Source organism: Athene cunicularia (assembly GCF_003259725.1).
Source record: "Athene cunicularia isolate RWA chromosome 2 unlocalized genomic scaffold, athCun1 chr2_part1, whole genome shotgun sequence".
Classification (NCBI taxonomy): Eukaryota; Metazoa; Chordata; class Aves; order Strigiformes; family Strigidae; genus Athene; species Athene cunicularia.
Genome location: NW_020799095.1, coordinates 47848539 through 47869645, shown reverse-complemented (window position 1 = coordinate 47869645; position 21107 = coordinate 47848539). Strand labels below are relative to the sequence as shown.

General features: G+C 43.0%; 1 protein-coding gene across 1 annotated transcript in view; it reads left to right on the top strand.

Annotated features, from left to right (window-relative positions):
• OXSR1 (oxidative stress responsive kinase 1) overlaps positions 1-21107 on the top strand; it is a 93372-nt gene that overhangs the window by 12742 nt on the left and 59523 nt on the right. The window contains exons 2-3 of the mRNA XM_026842097.1: positions 6555-6667; positions 18547-18655. Coding sequence (XP_026697898.1) covers positions 6555-6667; positions 18547-18655 — 222 coding nt within the window. The remainder of the gene's footprint in view (positions 1-6554; positions 6668-18546; positions 18656-21107) is intronic.

The window sequence follows — 21107 nt, the reverse complement described above, 5'->3', positions numbered from 1 at the left end:
TATTACTTCACTCTTTCTGAATTGTGGAGCCTGTGCCAGGAAGATTCTTGACAGCCAGTGGACTCTTCTTACCAAGTTCTGCTTGGGGAAGGGAGTATTCCCACCCTATACTGAGCTGGCTACAAAATTAAGAGTAGGCTTTTTTGCTAGCTTGTTTTTAGAGGAGGCTCATTCTTTGCGAAAGGACTCTCTTCTCACCAGAAACCTCAAATGAGTTAGAGAAAATAGAGGTATAACTTTGTCTTCATAGCAAATAGACCAAACAATAAAAGATCAGTCTGAATTTGCAATCTGGTATTTAATTTCTTGTTTAATTAGCTCTGTATTTGCCCTGTGCTCTGTAAGAATGCTTAAGAAATTGTATCCCCAGTCTTGTAGCTTCTTGTTTTATTATTGTATTGTCCTTGGAATGAGTTATCACAGAGCAGGACTTCCATAGCTCTTTGGCATGAGGCTGTCAAAGAGTTGAAGAATCTGGAGATGGAGGTTGCTGTCCCCATGCCTGCCAGTGGCAGGTGTGAATATTGAGTTGTGTTATAAAGCATTAAAGGTCTCCTGGGCTTTGAGTGTCTTGTCTGTGTGACCTGGAGTGAGGACTGTTAATGTCATATCCTTGACCAAGAGACCTTAGTGTGTGTGTGTGTGTGTGTGTGTGTGATTCCACAGCTGGATCTTCTGCTTGTTGTTACAGATGTGTAATCCAGAAAAAGATGTGAGGTGAAGCAAACTGCCTACTTCTCGCTGCTTCTACAGCTGATCACAACAGGGTGATTTCTTTGGTTGGTATAACCAGCATGGTGTAAGACAGACCCTTTGAGAGATCATGTCAGAGCCCACAGGACATGGTTCTGAATTTTTTATCTTTTCTTACCTGAAGCTGGGTACCTGCAGCCTGAAAGCCATTGCTTGGTCCAGACCAGCCTTGCAGGGAGTTATATGCGTTGTTCATAAGAGGAAAACCCAGGGGCACAATTATAAACAGAGCCTGCGTCACGAGTGGTTTGCTGGCACTGCACTCCAGATAGTGGAGGATGGATTCCAGATCTTGCTTAAAAATAGAGAGCTTGTGTGTGTGCTGGGGAATGGTAAAAGGAGAGGGCAAGGTTGTGCAGGGGTGTTCAGCTGAGCGTGGTCTAATGCTGAAGGAGGTTTGGGAACATCACTTACAGGGTCAGGTTGGGAGAGGTGGATTTCTTTAGCCTTAAGTGAGCTAAAGGGGGATGTAGTTGGTGTCCTCAGCTATCTAGTGGGATGTTATGGAAGAGATGAAGCTGGTCTCTACAGAGGTGCATGGTGAAAGGCCACAGTTGTGAGCAGTTTTGGGAAATCTGATTAGATGGGTGAAAAAAAGCTTTACCATGTGGGTGGTTGAACACAGGAACAGCCAAAAACGTTGTAGAAATACCTATTGTTAAAGTTATTAAAAGTTAGACTGAATTTCATGCTGCGGAATCTGATCTAACTTGAGATTTGACCCTGCTTTCAGGGGCAAAGTGGACTAGAGGCCTCCAGAGGTTCCTTCCAACCTAAATTGCTTGTAATGTTCATTTGACCCTGGAAGAGTATATTTCCTCTAGGAGGGGATTTGATACCACATTAAGACTGATGCTCCAAGATTGTTATGGAAGATGTCTCCTGTTGATCCAAACAGCTTTGTGAGCAACTAAGTTACCTTGTAAGGGAAATTTTCACATCTCCCAGGGCACCTGAATCTCAGTTTCCAGCAGTGGGATGGATTTAACACTGTTTTGTGGACACTTTCTATATAACTACTTGAAATTGCCATTGCACATGGTGGGAGGAATACTGTTATAGAGCCAGGATTTGATGTTTGTCTTGTGACCATTTGGCATGACTGTTCCCATTGCTTAAGCAGATATCTCTGCCAAAAGGACCTCTGGCTTCAATTGCATACGCCTGGGAGGAGGCATCAGTGCAATTCAACCCAGTCTTACTGGGAGAGCTGCAATGTCCTTATGTGGTTGCAAAGATTCAGTTATCTTTGGAAACAAAGTGTGTATGAACATGCTGTGTCCTCAGGTCAGTCCCCTGCCTTTCCACTCCTCCAAATAGCTTTGAAATCATTGGTTTCCATAAATTTTAACAGATATCTCAGAGGGTTTGGTGGGTTTTTTTTCCCTAAAAAACCCAAGCTTTGTCTAAGTTATGTGACAGCAAGTGACTGCAGAAATGACATTCAACCTCCGTTGAAAGCTGTCAGTGGACTTCTGTGGGGTTTGTCTCAGTTTAAGAAGTTGTTCAGGATGGAGCTCTACATGCTGAAGGTACAGGGAACTTGGATCCAGAGAATATAGGAGGAGATAACTTGGAAAATCAGCCTTCATGAACTGAGTGCTTGGGGAGTTTTTGATTGGGGCTGTTTTCATCCTTTCAGGAGTTGGTTTTATTTCAGAAATAACTGTTTAATCATAAAAATGTGTAAGCAGCAAGGGTTAGAAAGGGTTTATTTTCCTCCTTAGGCACTGTTTCCTAAAGCAGGTCGTGACCCTCTTACGCAGGAATTTTGCAGCTGCTATCCTGAGGGTTGGAATTGCATCTGAGAGCCTACAGAGGCGAAAGCAGGGGGTATTAAACAGATCCTAATACCCGTTTGGGGTCTCTTTCCTCCCCCTAGTCCTCAACAAAATGATCTCCTGCTTTTCAGGAATAAAGCAGCAAGCCTTTGGCTGTGCCCAGTTGTCATTGTTTTGATAAGCTGTTATGCTGGAAGAGATTAACTAGGGAGCGAATTTTCTCCGAAAGCTGATTTTGAGGGAGGCAGAGGGAAGAGCCTCAGCACTGACCTTGATCAGAGAGTCTTGAGGTGGGGAGCAAGCATGAACTGAGCACAAGAACATTAACCCAGTGCTGCCCACAGCGTTGCAGCTGAGCAGCAAGTGGGACTGCAGTTGGCTCTGATAGCAGCAGATTTGTGTCTGCTGGGAGAGTTGATTTATCTAAGTTGTGCTACCTTAGCATGAACTGCCATTGTGTTGGGGTTTTTTTGCTTCTCATTGAAAGTGGTTCATAGCAGCCAGGGAAATCACTTTTCTCCCCACTTTTTCCTTGCCTGCTCCTAAAGTTTAAAAAACTTCCTTTTTAGGCTTATTCTTTTTCTCTGTATTGGTGTAATCATCTCTATCTATGCCTGTTTTTATTTAGCAATGTCTTTAGTATCCTTGTGGCACTTCTTTCCTTCTCTTGCCATCCTGGAATTTCATCAGCTAATTGTATGGCTGCAAAGCCTGAAGTGGCCGTGTTGCTATGTTTCCTGTACTCTTCAAAGAAGCATGGAAACCCATCTTTGTTTGGTCCCAGAAGCACGGCACACTGCTGCTGCTACCAAAGAGCAGCTTGCTTGTGGCACATCGTGCTGCAGCTTGGCTTAATCCTGGCTTGATACGCTTTTGAGATTTCATTGTTTCTCTATAATTAAGTGCTACAGAGGAGCTGAAAGAAATGATGAATTAGCGGGAGAGGGGGGAGTGGGGAGAGCAGGTGGTGATTGAACTGAACAGAGCTGCCAGAAAAGTAGGAGCAGCAGGGAATTAAATGGGAGGAGTCTTGAGTTCGGATGATTCCCTGCCATGTGCCCAGAAGGATTTAGTTTGGGATTTTATTAATGTTCAAATAATGCCATACACACATAACACTTCAGGTCCCTATAGGCTAGGGCATTGTCCAAACATTTAGTGAAAAGCAGTTTTTGCCCTGAAGTCCTAATGAGCATTGATCAGTCAGGCTCAAGGAGTGGGAAGGATCTGTAACATGCATGGTCCTGCTTCTAATTAGTCTGCTTCTATTGTTTCTGGTAGTAACATCTTAAAAAACATAAAACACAAAGCCATTCTTTGTAGTCGCTTCTATAAAACCCTGGACTTCATTGTTGTCTTGTGAAAGATTTGGTCTACAGTAGTGGTATCATGTCTCAATTTTAAGAAGTGTCCCTGCCAGTCATGCTTACACCGACTGGGTTTAACTGGCACAGAAATCCCAGTGCATCATGTTGTGGGGGGGGGGAAGCAGGTGTGTGCTGAAGCCATTGAGCATCCAAGATACCCAGAAAGAGTCTTTGAGCGCTGATACACTTGTGTTGATGAGGGCTGTGCCGGTAGCTTTAGAGATGGAAATATGCACTGCAAAACTAACTGAAGAAGGAAGAGGGTTGTGTCTCTTACTATGCATCAAGACATCCAAAGAAAGAAATAGTAATACTGGTGCTTTGAATGTGACAGCAGCAGTGTTTCTTCTGGGATCTTACTCTTTCCAAAGGAATGATACAGGCACAAGTGTTTGGGTTGGGTTTTTTTTTGTTCTGATTCCTAGAAGACTATTGGTGTAAGGAGACCAGCAGTCCTAGGAAATGCAAACTCACTTCTCCTGCGTTTTGTCACAACTTATGTAAGCTCTGCCATCTTTATCTTGAGACAGTTTGTGTTTTCACTTTTCCCCCCCCAAAGAAACAGCAGAAAAATGCAGGAAAGCAGGTGCTGGGTAGAGAGGAGCTGGTCAGTGCAACACAGGCTTCCCTGTGAGTGGGAATGTGTCTGTGCTGGAGCTGCTGCTTTTGTGTTGGAGTCCTGCACCTGCTACCTGCCAGGCAAAGTGACCACAGGGAGTGTATGTGGAGGATGCCTTTTGGGATGTTTGTCTCTTGCTTACTGTTGTGTATTTCAGCCTTGCTTCTGGCAGTCCAGCCAATCTTGGATGTCAGAACTTCCTCTCCCTGCTTTTTCTGAGTGCTTTTTGTAAATGTCTGCCTAGACTCTTCCATCATCTCCATCTTTTGCTCAGGACCCTGCTTATGGCTCCCAAACTTCATTTTCAGAGTCCCTTGTAAATATTCTTGCCCCTGTTGCTATCCTTTTCTTCCACCTAAGCATCTTCTGGTAACTTTATTTTACCCTGTGCTATGAATAGTCTCTGAAGAGTACTATGCGTGCAAATTCTTTAAAGGTTCTTAAAAACCCACTTGCTTCATGAAATAGTACAGCTTTAGCAACTTTGCTCTTTTGTATTCCACACATTGCTGCCTTCTGCAGTTAAAATGTAAGCTCTTCAGTGCAGGGAATCAACTGGTAAGCTGATGCTGTTGTCCAGGGTACACCTGCAATGCCATATGAAGTGAAGTGAAACTCCTGTAGCTCCACTGTAGCAGGTACCGGTTGAAGATTAGAAGAGCAGAGTCCCACAGTTTAGGGCTTTGTAACTTATTTCAGTGTGACTTTGGATGGAGCAGTTTTTCCTATATCTTTCAGGGCTGGATTTCAAGGTCTTTCCCCCACCTGGCACTTTATTCCAGTTCACTGTGACTTGGTGCAACTTGCTGCAAGAAGGCTCTGGATGGTTGTCGTAGGGAGCTTCTGTAGCCTTTGTTTGAAGACGAGACTGAAAGCTTTTGCCCCCAGTTTATCCAAACGTACTAGAAAAAAAAGGTTGTAAAAATGTGCTTGACGTGTATTGCAGAATCTGGAAGTTGTTTTTATAGCATTAAGAATAGGAGAATCTTGTAAAATATGTGTTATTCCTAAATATAGAATAGCTGTTCTCTCCCCCATCAGCCCGAGCAGGCTCAAGAGTCATGCCTGGCATAATGAACAAAATACCTGTGGGTTTGTTTCTGATAGCTTTTTTTTAGATATTGGCAATAGGAAGTTCTTGAGCTATTTTCCACCTTTCTTACCTCCTTTTTTGTTAATTGGAATTTAATCCTTTCTAGCAAAGAGTGTGAGTGTGGGGAACCAAGAGATGAAGGTAGAAAGTAAAGTGACAAGGTGTCCTACTAATGATACGTGAATGTTGCAACTATTCCTGGAGGCCAACAAACAGGAGCTTAACATCAACTAGATTTTAAATCTCACTGTTGCAAACTCTTTTTGATAACAAAGGATACGATATATTGTTGAGCAGTTTAAATATAGAACTCTTAGCTCTACTTCTAGGAGTTCGAGCAACTGTATATTAAAATGTGATATTTTTTCCCTACTGAAATTTAAACATTCTCTGGCTGTGGTTTTCAACCCAGACACCGAGGAGGTGTGCTACTACATAAGAACTGGAATGAAACCTATGTCGTGTCTTTGCATAAAATGAGAGACAAGAACAGCAATTACTACGCAAAAATATTTGAAAAATCTCATTAGTGTTGGTAGTAGAGAATGTGGCTTGTTTTGACGCTTTGGGTGAACACATCAGGTTAAAAGTCTCTTTGACCTTGGTGGCCTTTCTTTTAAAAGCACAGGTGAAGAATCACTTGTATGTTATAAGTAAGCTGCAGTCTGGAGGTGGGTTTTTTTTGTCTGCAGAGCTGTAATGATCCCTGGCAAGGGATCATAAAGATCCACTTGTTTTTGTTCAGTTAGCGCAGCCCTTTGATGTTGCATCTGAGCTGACCCACTGAGTTGCATAGGCCTGGAGCAGGGAAGGCCTGTGGAGTTGCCTTCACTGGGTTTTCACCTTGCACTGCTGCCTTTACTAACTGGCACTTGTAATTTTGTTGTCTGAGGTCCCTTTCTTTCCTGTAAAATGTTGCTAACTATCTTTTTCACCCACAGGGAGCGGAGCTACAGCAGTGGTGCAGGCAGCCTTCTGCGCTCCAAAGAAAGAGAAGGTGGCAATTAAACGGATCAATCTTGAGAAGTGTCAGACGAGCATGGATGAACTCCTGGTATGCAATCAAAATTGTCTGGAGAGTTGTATTTCAGTTGGCATAATCTCTGTGTTTAAGTGCCTTAAACAACTTTTCTTGAGGTGGAGAGGAGACTTGACTAATTTCACTAAAGGCAGTTCAGTTGTCCTGGTTGTGGGATGCCACTTAAAATGTTAAAAAGAGCAACTGTTGGAGAACTTCAGACTGTTTGTTTAGAGCTAAGCACTCTGTTCAAAACGAGGGATTATAAGAGTTACTGTTTAAGTGTGAAGCTCAGCTGTACCTGTAAGAGCTTTACAGTTTGAGGGCGATCCAGAGCTATGTGCTTCCAGAATCTTTAAAATCCAAGGAAATGGTTTTGCTTTCCTTTCCTTTAGTTCTTTACCTTTTTTTTGTGGTGTGTTTTTTTTTTTCTTCACCTGTAAAGAGAAGAATTGATTAGCTCTTGTTCCTAGTGGAACATGTGGAAGGTCCCTGGATTTAAGCCAGACAGAAATAGGCAGTCCTGTGAACACTGAGGTGTCTGCACTAAAGGTGAGAAAGCTCTCTTAGGTAAAATTTTTCCATGGTAGATATTGGCTGGCAGGGTTTGAAGAAAAGTGGGGAGATAAGGCCTTGTACCACCTTTCCTTTTAAAGCAACTCTAGGATTTTTTTAATCCTACCTGTCTGTCTTTCCACTTGCATTTTGAGAGATTCCTTAGTGTTACCTCAGGCACTTGTTTGATTGCAATTAGGAAATAGAACAGAGACATAATTCAGGAGTTCTGGCTACACTTGTGCAATCTTCAGCAAGTCACTTGGACCACAGTTCTAGTTTCCATCTAGTGACTGATATCATTATAGATATCTGCAAATCTGCTCTTGTAAAGAGGAAAGCCTCATCCAAGCTGTCACATTTTAGTGCACCTGTGAACGGTTTTGTGTAGGTCTCTTAAGATGACTCGTGTTCAAATCCTCTGTAGCTTATGCTACTATAGGAGTTTGGGATCTCTTCTGTTTTCACAGTTGGTCTTTTTGTCCTGATACCAATCCTTGGGACTCTTTAAAAGTCTTTTGTGTGGCTTGTCCATGCTACTCTGCCTCAGTTGTATTCCTAACTGTATTGTCATGATGTAGTAATTGAGATTATTAGTCTTTGAGTAATTGCCAATTCCAGCTAAAAGGGTTATGTTTGGAAAGATCTGTTGCAGAGACTTGGCATGTAATTTTAGGTAAGTACTTCTAATTGTATATTTTAAATCTCTGGCTGATCCGTTCCTGACAATGATTTTTCTTCCTATGGGTAGGCCTGCAATGAATTGCTGTGGTCAGCTCTCCTAAGCATCTGATTTTGTGACAGAATCTAGTGTGGGTCCATCTGTAGGCTTGCAACTATAGATACTCATTTTAAAATCATGGGGAGGTGAAGGGAGGTAAAGGATGGTTCTGAGCTGTAGCAGCTTCCTGGGGCAGTGGTTACCCAAGTAGATGTGTTGTGTGAAGAAGTATTTTCCCTGGATTTGTTCTGAATTTGTCAGTTTATCAGATGTTTCCCAGCGCAAGAGCCAACAGTATGGAAGTTCTTGATTTCCCTGCTCTGTGCCTCTTACCTCCCCTACTTTTTATGTTGTCTCCATGTTTGTTTCTTCCCCAAAGTAAATATTCTCAAGCTTTTCTGTCTTGTAGTCTCCCTTCATGTCAGTTTCCCTGATCAGTTTAATTACCTTTTTTGAGCAACTACCTTTTATTACATAATTGCTTTGGTTTTTTTATACCAAAACCCATAAATGTAAGTCCTTGCAGCTTACAGTGGTTTTAAGAAGCAAGTGCAAAGAGAAATATGATGAGTTCATACTGGGGTATGTTATGCCCCCTCCTTGCTTGCTCCCTTCCCCCAATGCAGTTAAAAGCATGAGCTTGGGCTTTTATTAGATCCATTATCCTATTGTGCTGAAAGTATCTGAGCACAAAAAAGTCAGCTTACCGGAAACTTTGATGTATCGCCTGGGGTCAGGACAATGCTCTCATGTTACAGCACTTCCCAGTCATCAGGCAGTGGGATAGAAAAGGGAAAATTGTGCTTAAATTATTTTTAATTTTTTTTTCTACAGTACTTCAGCCCCATAGACTACTCTACTGAGGCAAGATTGTTTATTCCTAGAATCTGCCTATCAAAGAGGGAAAAATCCTGTCATGTTTCTTGAGAAGAGGGTAGAGAGAGATGCAAACAGTTCTGCCATTGATAAGCATGACTTGTTTCTTCTATGGCTCTTTCAATGTCCATGTCACTTGGTGGCTGGTGCTTCTTCTGTTTCTTGGGATGGAGAAGAGGAAGGTTAGTTTGGAGTGGGTATAGGAAATGCACAGGAAGTAGCTCTATCACTAGCTGAATGGAGTATTGAGCTTGCTTTAAGCTTCTATAGCAGCAGGTACCCAGAGGCCAATGAACCTGGGACGACACCTAGCTTGTGGAGATGCCATGCAAGGTTGCTTAAGTGGTCTTGCCATCCAAGAGTGATTAAGTGGTATGACTTGGGCTTGTTAAAGCTATTGATCTTCATCCTTGTATCTCAACATACATCTGACTTGTGTGGGTGGTCAGAGATAATCTGTATGCTTTGCAAACACTGCATGACATTCTAGGTTAATGCAGTGGATTAATTGCTTCTACAGGGTATGGAAATGTAAGAAGGACCAGTTTTGTTGCACTGGAAGCAAACCAAGTCTAGGACATTCAGCTCTTCAGCAGAAATGCGAATTACTATGAAGAATATAGACATGCAGGAGTAATGCAGTGCAGAGATGTGGCTTTTTCTAGCCCAGCTACTGAATTATGTGATGTCAGGAATTTATTTCAGTGCTTGATCTTTATCTTTCTCCCCACATTTTTGAATGCTCCCAGCTCTTTCCTAGACTGCACGTGGAAGGGAAGTACAGTATAGTTTGTAATGATTCTTGTTCCCTTGTGTGACTGAGAGTGGAATGTAGGGATAGGTGGTCAAATACAGTGCTGTCTACAATTAATTGGTCTTGGACTTTTTGATTTGTTACTGAAGTTCCACTTCTTACTTGTCTTGAAGCCCACAGTAGTTAACAGACTTATACAGCATTTGGTGTGTGCTTGAAAACAGTCTGCTCATGTGGTACATTTCACAGCTGGACACTGTTCATTACTGTGTTTTTGCCCTTACCTCCCCTTTCTTTTATGGGATGCTGGTTGCATTACTGCTGTTGCCAATCCTTGAAATACAGTGGTAAACATCTGCCTCAAAATAACCATGCTTCAAGCTTTTTTCTTGTTTTAAAGAATTACGGTTCTAAAAGGCTTTAAATCTCCCTTCTGTCCAGCAAACTGCTTAATTTTCATGCAATTAAAGCTGAGTTAGCTTTCTTTCATCCACATGGATTTTTTTTTTTCCCCTCATACTTTGAGTAGCAATTGATGTGGGTTGTCTGTTTAGCAGTTAGTAGGAATGTTGAATGGCAGAGAGGGGAACATAAGCTATGGGGTACTTCACATTGGGCTTTTCCAGCTGGAGGGAACTGCTGCTTCTTCAGTTCCTAAAAGATGATCCAACAGGAGATGGGCTCAGGAAGGAGCATGGGAGATGTGGTGTTGCTGCTCCTAGGAGGAGACTCCAAACTCTTCCTAGTCCACAGACTGATAGGACTGGGCCTGACAGGTCTACACAATAAAGGAGTGAAGTGAAGGTGGTATTCTTCCACTGCTATGGTCAGGGGGCAGTTAAGGAAGCCAAGGGAACAAGTTTGACTGCAATAAAAATAAATGTTCTTTTGAATTTCATGGAATTAACCTGGGGAACTTGCTGCCAGTAATATGGAGATGAAACACTGTGTGAGATTAAATAAATCAACTTGTAGTTGAGAAGGTTAAATTAGATAGGATTTTAAAAAAGGATTATGAATTCCCCTGGCCTAAAGCATAAGCCAACTGTTAACTGCCCAGGCTTAGTCAGAAGTCTTCCCTCTGGGCAGATGATTGTGTTACTGCTTGTTACAGGGTACACTTTCTTTTGAAGACTTAGACAGGATACTGAACTGACTTTGATCTGACAGAGTAGTTCCTACAAGTGAATTAACCAGACTGTAAGGTTGTTGGGAACAAGGCAGCAGACTGTTGTAGAAGTGGTATAGATGTTTCATCCATGCCTGTCACCTTATGGGAGTTGTGATTAGAATTCCATTTCTAGTCCTGAGGACCTTTACACTTGCCCTAGGGGCAAAAGTCCCCAAGTGTCAATCCCAGAGAGTCTGATGTATAATATGTGGCTTCTGCATGGTTATCTGATATGCCATGTTACATGTTTTGTTGCATGATGGGATTGTACCTTTACAGAAGACTTAAACCTAAACTGTGTACACCTTGGTTGTATAGTTTCTCAAAGCAGCAACAACAGAAATCTTAATTACTGTGCTGGTTGAAGGTGGTGGGGGTGTTTTTCGATAAAGTTCATAATGAACATCAAGATAAAGGTCGGTGAAATCCTTAATGTAGAATGTCTTCCTTCACTTGAATTGGATGAGCATGAGAGAGTGCATGTAAAGAACTTTACATAGTTTGTAACTGACTGTATTAATCACAAATTTAATTTAAGAAGGAAGTCTTAATGGCTCAGGAGCAGGTGGTCCCCAGGTGCTGTAAGAGAAGCTGGGGACAGAGAAGACCACCCTGGCTAAACAGGGAGCTTTGACTGCAACTCAGGGAGAAAAGGAGAGTTTACTGTTTTTGGAAGAAGGGACTAGCCACACACAGTGATTACAGAGAGGCTGTGAGGTTATGCAGGGCAGAAATCAGGAGGTCTAAAGCCCAGCTGGAAATTAATCTGGCTTCAGCAATCAAGGACAACAAGAAATGTTTCTATAAGTGTGTGAGCAGCAAAAGAAAGATTGGGGAGAGCCTCCATCCCCTTCTAGACACAGGAGGAGACAAATGGTAACAAGTGATGAGGAGAAGGCTGAGGTCCTTAATGCCTTCTTTGAGGCAAAGTCTTTGATAACAAGACTAGTTGTATTGAGGGAATCCAGTCTCCTCAGCCAGAAGACAGAGACTGGGAGGACAAACACCCCCCCCATTCCAGGAGGAGATAGTGGTGACCTACTGCATCACACAAACACACACAAGTCTATGGGACCAGATGGGATAACCCAAGGGTGCTCACCAAGCCACTTTCCATCATTTACCAGCAGTCCTGGCTGACTGGGGAGGTCCTGACAGATTACAAATCTGCCAGTGTGATGCCCATATATAAGAAGGGTCAGAAGGATGATCCAGGAAATTGCAGGTCTGTCAGCTTGACTTTGGTGCCTGGGAAGCTGATGGAGCAGCTTATCCTGAGTACCATCACACAACACATGCGGGACAACCAGATGCTCAGGCCAAGTCAGTGTGGGTTTATGAAAGGCAGGTCCTGCTTGACAAATCTGATCTTCTACAACAGGGCGACCTGCTTATTGGATGAGGGAAAGGCTGTGGATGTTGTTTGCTTTGACTTCAGTAAGGCCTTTGACACCATTTCCCACAGCATTCTCCTGGCAAAACTGGCTGCTTGTGGACTGGAAGGGAACGTGCTTTGCTGGGTAAAAAACTGTCTGGATGGCTGGGCCTAAAGAGTTGTGGTGAACAGAGTTAAATCTAGCTGGCAGCCGGTCATGAGTGGTGTCCCCCAGGGCTCAGTTTTGGGGCCACTCCTGTTAAACATCTTTAATGATGATCTAGATGAGGGGATCGAGTGCACCCTCAGTCCGTTTGCAGATGACACCAGGTTGGGTGGGAGTGTTGATCGGCTCGAGGGTAGGGAGGCTCTGCAGAGAGACCTGGACAGGCTGGAGCCATGGGCTGAGGCCAACTGGAGGAGTTTCCATAAGGCCAAATGCCGGGGGCTGCCCTTGGGCCACAACAACCCCCAGCAGCGCTACAGGCTTGGGGAGGAGTGGCTGGAGAGCTGCCAGTCAGAGAGGGACCTGGGTGTGCTGATTGACAGCCGGCTGAACAGGAGCCAGCAGTGTGCCCAGGGGGCCAAGAAGGCCAATGGCATCCTGGCTTGTGTCAGCAATAGCGTGGCCAGCAGGGACAGGGAAGGGATCTGACCCCTGTACTCGGCACTGGTGAGGCCGCCCCTCGATTCCTGTGTTCAGTTTTGGGCCCCTCGCTACAAAAAGGACATTGAATGACTCGAGCGTGTCCAGAGAAGGGCAATGGAGCTGGTGCAGGGTCTGGAGCACAGGTCGTACGGGGAGCGGCTGAGGGAACTGGGGGTGTTTAGTCTGGAGAAGAGGAGGCTGAGGGGAGACCTCATCGCCCTCTACAGCTCCCTGAAAGGAGGTTGCAGAGAGCTGGGGGTGAGTCTCTTGAACCAACTAACAAGTGATAGGACAAGAAGGAATGGCCTCAAATTGTGCCAGGGGAGGTTTAGACTGGATATTAGGAAGCATTTCTTTCCAGAAGGGGTTGTTAGGTGTTGGAATGGGCTGCCCAGGGAGGTGGCGGAGTCCCCATCCCTGGAAGTGTTTAAGAGTCAGTTGACACAGTGCTGAGGGATATGGTGTAGTTGAGAACTGTCAGTGTTAGGTTAATGGTTGGACTTTTTCAACGTAGACGATTCTGTGTATTGTCAAACTGTAAACACTGAGTACTAATCTGAACAAGTGTAAGGGTCAGTTATATGTTGGCAAAGTGGGTAAAGCTTGTTTTGCTTGTATCTGCTAGATGAGTCAGTCACTTATTTCAGCCACAAAATGAATGGTCAATTAAAAATTGCACATGTCAATTGCTACACCATAAGTTTTAAACATCTGTTTCCTTCAGTACATTGGCACTAATGCTGCAGACCTTGAAAGAGGGAATTACCACTGATGGATGCTGAGGAATAGCTATTGAAATGGGCAATTGCCCAGAGACTTGCCACAGGACTGGTTTGTTCATGTCACCTAAGATTAATTTATGGATGAAAACTTGTTATCCCTTTCAAAATTGTGTCTTTTCCACTGTTCCTCTGGATGGGCTAATCTAACCCCTTCTTAATTCTGTCAGTCTATCTCCTGTATCCACATCATGAGGTAAGGAGTTGAACTGGGTAATCTGGACATGGAAGTTGGATCAGAATGGCTGGCTGAGCTCTGTGCTCTTCCCCATCTTAAGAAAATGTCTCAAGTTGTATGTGGTAGAGGAACTTGATGGTTTTTTGTGCTGATGTTTAAAAAGGGGAATGAATTAATACTCTAATTTTTACACCCGTTTAAAGTGTTAGAATTCCACTTGGAGAAAAATTTGAACAGTTACAGCTGCCTGTAGGACCAGAACTCCTAATCCTGCTTTAAAAGGATGAGGAAGAGCTAAGCTTTACACCTTGAGATTTCAGCTGAGAGTTAAGTTCTTTGCCAGCCATAGTTGGAGCATTGGTGTATTCAAAGGGGAGATCCCACCTGACCTGCTTTTATTTCCCCCCCCAGGGTGTGCTTTCCCTCCCCAGTTCAGTTATGGTTCTGACTGCCTTTTAATAGGGTAGCCAAGTTAACTTTCTGGGTTCCTCTGAAGTTGCAGGTAGCCACATAAAAGCAGACTGCTGCTGTGTTGTATCTCTTGAGTTCATGTCAATACGTAGGAAGTAAAACTAAACAAAGCATGATTTTCATCCTTGTATTTGAGAGCAAGTGTCTTTGAAATACGCCTCAGGGGCAGGTAAACATAGAGTAGAAGGTGATGATGTGAACAGAAAATACCAGTAAGAAAGTTCAGCTAGTAGCTGAAATACAACCTTACCTGTTTTGTATCTTGGCTCCTATTAACTCAACTTCAGTTGTATGTCAATGGGCAAATAAATGCACTTCCAAAATAGCAGATCTCCAGAAATGTGTCTGACTTACAGGAGACTAATAGGTTTCTTATGATTCTAAATTATACTTCACAGCAGTTTTATTAGCATTTCAGAAGCCTTGAAATGCTTCTTTTATTGCCTGCAGAAGTACTGACAACATTCATCAGAACCCTTAATGGAAGACACAGAGGCCTTTATAGCTAATCTCAGTCTGTTTGCTTTTGGTATTTGACAGTGCAGATATTTTTAATATTTAGCCCATGGTGAGCGTGTAACCATCTCCAAGCCATTGCCTGTGTCTAGACACGTTTTTATCAGTAATTCATTCTCCGTAGCTGAGCAGAACGCAGTGTAATTTATGGATCCTGAAATGGGGAATTGACAGTAAGGCTTGTAACTGAATCCATCTACTGTGAGGGGTGTTGGTGCATAAGCAACTGGATGCAAGAGCTGTCTAACATCCACTGGATCTGCGGATGGCTTGAGGGGTCTGTATCAAGTGGCCCATGCCTGTTGGTGGAGTGGGAATAAAGCAACATTTTCAGCTTAAAACTTGTATGTAGCAGCACAAATAAATTCTGATGTTTAGCACTGACATTGTTACAGAAGTGTAGAAATCGCAGATTTTTATAAGGAGTCTTACAATATAGTTTCAATGTTAGCAACAATGAGAGGAGCACAGTTGTAACTTGGTTACTACTTTGTGTAATTTGGGATATCAGCCTTGTTAGGGAGGAGGTAGGGAGAGGAAATCTTTGCCTGCTATGACTTTGTCATGTTTGAAGAGTGGCAGACTGTGAAAAACTTTGGAAATAGTTTTAAAGCTGCACTTACTGCACACAGAAGGAGTGTTGCTGCATTTTATCTGCTCCTGCTCCCTTTTTCTCTAAGTATGCTTTAGAGCAGAGCTCCCCAGTGATCCTTGACTGCAATTCCTGTCTTAACTACAGCTCTTCAGCCTTTGTACTTCGGCATTTGTACTGCTGTAGCACAGACTGTTGTATGTATGACAATTGGCTTGGTTTTAATTATGTGAGGAAGCATTTTAACTGCAAAGCCCACCGTGATTTGCCATAATCAGTTAAAATGGTTGTATGCATTGAGCCTCTAGGATGTTAGTACCCTCTGTGAGGGTGAAGAGGAACACAACTTTGATGTAACTGGTGTGAGTTTAGCCTAGAAAACTATTGAAAATGAGTTTAGGGGGTCTGTGGGTGAGAGGGAAATTTTGCCTGACTTGCTCTTTCTTACTGGTAATAATGTAAAAACACTGGAAGCCATGGGCTATGATGCAATTAATTATTCAGAGCTGTGCAACACTCTGAGAAATGGTTTAATCTGCCTGTGTTACACATCCACTATCTGATGGAGGTGTTTAATTGCATAGATCATCTTTAATTATTTTCCTTCTTTGTGCACCAAAGCATATGACAGACTGGAGCTTTTTTTTTTTTACACTGTGCTTCCCAGCCTGGGGAGCAGACTGTGGTAATGAACAAGAGAGGAATTTCTTGGAAAATAATAAAATTGTAACTAAGTGTCACAGAATGCCTGCAAAATGCTGTAGTACAGGGCTGCTTGAATGGCAAAGATCTGATCCAGGTCTAGGCTCTTAAGTAAACTTGGTCCAGGCTTTGTCTCACTGTCTCCCGAATTCCAGTGGGATACACTAATATATATAAAATGTGCAAATTTGTGTATATTTCTTGTACTCTCCCTTGATCTCCAAGGGAGCTGGTTCAAAATAATTTAAGAGTTCTAGCTGAGAAAAGATAAAAGCAGCTCCTCTAGATCATCTGAGACTGGCGGACTTGGGGCAGGTCTGGCTGATGGGATGATTAACCAGTCGGCATTCTGCTTGCTTCTTTCCACCTGTTTCCTCTCAAGCCATTTGTGCATGTGTGGGGTTTTTTAATTGTCAAGGAGAGAAGTTAGGCACCTGTCTTTGCTTGCATGTTTAAAAGAAAAAAAAAATCTTTAAAATTAATTTAAAGCTTTAGGCTGAATGGTAATTTCATGCTCAGGGACCAAGATTGTCAGGTTTATGGATCTCTTAGCACTAGACTGAGCTCCTAGTTCTGAGGAAGTCTAAAATGATCCTAGGGTAAGCAAATGAGTTCAAAACTCTGAGCTCAATGGGTTTTGGAAAGGTTTCATGGATGAAAATTGTTGCACTCATGTTTACAGACAGCAGCCCAGAGCTTTCCAACCAGCTGGGTTTTGTGCAAGGAATATGGCAGGGCACAAACTAGTCAGTGTGCCTGACCTGTGTTATCCAGGGCCCCAATTCCCATCCATCCCCTGTAGAAACTTGAGGCAGGGAAGTGAAAAGAACATTTTTGTTGCCTGCTTTGCCTGAAAGATTTTCCTGCATTGTGAAGAAACGTAACTAGAAAGCATCAGAAAACTCCAAAGGTGCTGATTTATTTCTGTTTTGAAAAATAGCTTGATACAACTGAGTGTTTGCAAGGAAGGGAGCTGCAGCTGTCAGAGTAAGCAGAGGATATTGTTTCAGGCTGTATTTATTTTCATGAAGTGATTTTTAGTCAATGAGTAGGCTATACTGAGATGAATAGCCTACTCCTCACTCTTCAGATATCCTTTCCTGTTTAGAAGGATTCTTTTTTAAATCTGCTTATTGGAGCTTCCTGGAAAGTTGGTGCCTCTTCTGGGGAAGCAGAAAGAGGAGCTAGTTGTGTTTGATTCCTCAAATGCACCTACTCCCTGAAAAGCAGTATTAAAGTGGATAAATCAACATTAGCATGTTTCTTTGTAGCTGTGATTGCCAACTAAACCCTTGCCAAGGGGGAAGCAGCGTGCCTTTACGCTATACTTAGTCACAAGCAGAGCTTTGTACATGAGCAGGAGAAGAATATGCTGCATCTGTGGGGCATCCTAGACACAGGTGAATCCTCAGAGCTTTCTCTTGTACTTTGGTACCAGGAAAGTCTTGTGCTTAGAGGCAGGAGAGGATCAGGATGTGAAGAGCCCTTGATCTCCTTCCTTGTGTGTTTGGGATTGTGGTGCTCGGCTGAGCTGGTGTCATGGGGAGGGGTCTGACAGCAAGCAGTCATTAAACCTTTGAAAAGTAAGCGGTGTCCACATGTTCAGTGAAGGAAATGTCTTAGCTGAGAGCAGAAATTGAGGATATTGGGGGATGAGTGGCGTGGGTGATGATGGAGGTTACAACTTGACAAGTGGGGGACTTGACTGAGGCACAAAGGCCCAGCTGGGTGTAGTGCAGGGTGCCAGGCTTGGCTTAATGGATGGCTTTTGTCTGTGGACAGTCAGGAAACTGTGGCCTTCTGTCCAAACTGGTGATTTGTGCTTGCATAATGAAAAATCAGTTGATGTTTTCTGTGGTGGTGTTTCCCTCATAACCTGGAAAACCTCAACCCTTAACCCATAACCACATCTAAGAATAAGCACAGTCAAAACTAAAACAGTTCAATATCTGAGCATATTTCATATTGTACTCCATCTGTAATAGCTAACCACTTTCTGATCTCAAACTGGTTTCCCCCCTTCCTCCAGTATGACAAAAGATTTAACTGTCCTTTGTGCCTTCAACCTCATTGAGCTAAGCTATCTGCTTTCCTGTTGGGAAGAGATATTAGGAATAAGAGATCTTTTTTTTTTTTTTTTTCCAACAGAGGCAAATATTTCCCTTTCGCATCCAAATTATAGTCTTCAACTGATTAAGTATCTGTTGTGTAATGTCTCACTGGAAGGAGGTGTCAGCATAAAATTCTTAGGTAACAAACTGATGTGAATTTTCAGGAACGTTCTGTTGGCTGCATGCAGGTGTTCTGGTTACGACCTCTGTATTGCCCTTGCCAAGGGGTTTTTGGTCAACTTTTTTCTTTCTTCTAGATAGACAGGAAGAATACCCTAACATACCTTTGGGCCCTAGCAGGATGCAGGCTGAGTGTTAATATTTCTGGATTTTTGATGTTTAGCTTCTAGGTATCCTTTTTGTTTGCACCTTCTATCAACATTGTGTCTTGAGGAATATAACTTCTGTACCCAAGGAATAATAAATTGCTGGGTCCAACTGCTAATGCTTTGTTTTTCTCTACAGAAAGAAATTCAAGCCATGAGTCAGTGCCATCACCCCAACATTGTATCTTACTACACGTCATTCGTGGTGAAAGATGAGCTTTGGCTGGTGATGAAGTTACTTAGTGGAGGTGAGTGGGCCAATTTCCTTACCCTAAAAGGCAACGTAAAAACTGCCTGTAATACCCTTTCTCTTGTTTTCCTCCTAAGCTTCCCACTTGTAAATCGAGACATTTGAATAACAGTATTTAACTGCAATTCATTCAGCTCAGAAATAGCTTCTCGTGTTATGTACATCAGTAGTAACACCTAACTGCATGACTGTGTTACCTTTTTTTCCCTCTCCTATTTTGTATATTTAACAGTATTTCATAGAGTTATTTTGTATGTGTTTGCTGAATGACTCACTTGAGTATCTGAAAACTGGAGCGTATGACTTCAGACATTAACGAAAGAAACAAGTGCAGATGTAGTAGTTGAAACCATCCTAAACTTCTGGGAAAGAAATTTCACTGTCATCTTCTCAAATCATATCATACAGAATAGCTTGGTTTGGAAGGAACCTTAAAAATCACTAGTCCCACCCCCCCTGCCATGGTCAGGGACACCTTCCACTAGACCAGGTTGCTCAAAGCCCCGTCCAGCCTGGCCCTGAACACTGCCAGGGAGGGGGCAGCCACAGCCTCTCTGGGCAACCTGTTCCAGTGTCTCACTTCCCTTGTGTTAAAGAGTTTCTTCCTTGTATCTAATCTAAATCTGCCCTCTTTCAGGTTAAAACTGTTACCCCTCATCCTATCACTACACTCCCTGATAAAGAGTCCCTCCCCATCTTTCCTGTTGGTCCACTTTAAGTACTGGAAGGCTGTTATAAGGTCTCCTGGGGTCTTCTCTTCTCCAGGCTGAACAACCCCAACTCTATCAGCCTGTCCTCACAGGTGTGTTGCTCCAGTCCCCTCATCTTCGTGGCCTCCTCTGGACCTGTTCGAGCAGGTCCCTGTCCTTCTGATGTTGGAGGCCCCAGAGATGGACACAGAACTCCAGGTGGGGTCTTACAAGAATGGAGTAGAGGGTGAGAATCACCTCTGTCGACCTGCTGGTCACACTTCTATTGAGGCAGCCAAGGACGTGGTTGGCTTTCTCAGCTGCAAGTGCACATTGTTGGCTCAGTCAGATTTCTGTCCACTAACCCCCAAGTCGTCCTCTGCAGGGCTGCTCTTGGTGCACTCGTTGCCCAGCCTGTATTTTTTGCATGGGATTGCCTCAACCCATATGCAAGACCTTGCACTTGGCCTTGCTGAACTTCATGAGGTTTGCACAGATCCACCTCTCAAGCCTGTCCAGGTCCCTCTGGATTGTCCATCCCTTCCCGCCAGTGTGGTGATTGCACCACACAGCTTGGTGTCATCGGCAAACTTGCTGAGGGCACAGCAAGATAATGGATCTGAAAAGATGCTTCTCAGGTCATGTTAACAAATGTTTGTTCATCTTGTTCTGTAATTCTAGGATAAGCTTTGAACTAGAGAAGTTCCCTGAGCTCAATCATTTCCACTAGCTTTGTTGTGAGAATTGCAACTTCTCTTTGACCTTTTTCTCACTTGCAGCTTGGAGGCCTTCATGGTGCTGATGGCTTGTGGGTAACCAGCCAATCTATTGATATTTTAACTTATTTACATTTTGGCTACACTTGTGAGAAACTTTAAATCACTTCTATTTTGGACAGAGCTACTCCTATGTCTGTGTACAGCCTTGAAAAGGGAAGAGTGCGTGCAGCTTGATTTGTACAGTGTCATTGCTCAGAGCTGATTTACATTGCTCACTTGTTCTAGTTGACAAAATAACTGGGAACACTCAGAGCACTTTCAAATTACCACATAGTTAACACAGAGCCAGGCAAACTTTCCTATTTCTGGATTTATTCTCTCAGACACCGGAGAAACAACTTTTTTTTTTTGAGAAAGAGTTTGAAAACTTCTTCTCACTAATGCTTAATTTAATGTCATAATATTTTCCAGGATCCCTGTTTAAATTAGTTGAGACAAGAAAGAGAATCAAGTTCTGGATGATAACACAGAGGACTGTTGCTACATCTTAGGCCTGTCTTTAGGAAGACTTAATTTTCCTGGCACCCTAGTGAAAAGGAATTGAAAGCTGAAAAAAACCAACTGTTTTCTTGCTTTTTAAAAAAAAATTTTGGCTTCTCTGTTCTTGGCTTAATACCAAGGACTGTAAAATGCCAGAAGATGATGTGGAAAAATCTGGATAAAACTGTTGCTTTTTCCACAAGAGCTTTACAATGACCATAAAACATGTGTCTTTGAAGATCTTCTTTAGCGAATTGTAGTAGTTCTCTTGGGGGCAATCAAATTTCATGCCAACTCAAGTCTGTCTTAAAGGGTTTTCAATGGCTCATGTGCTCATGTGTCACTAAGCAATACCCTTTATTTTCTTGAAGGGACATGTAACAGGTCATTAAAGATATGATGGCTGTTTGTGTGTAGAAAATCCCCTGCCAGTTTAGTGGAAGTGGTTTTGCTTTGTATCTATGGGAATCTTTCCACAGCATGAGGAAATGGCATTTCAGGG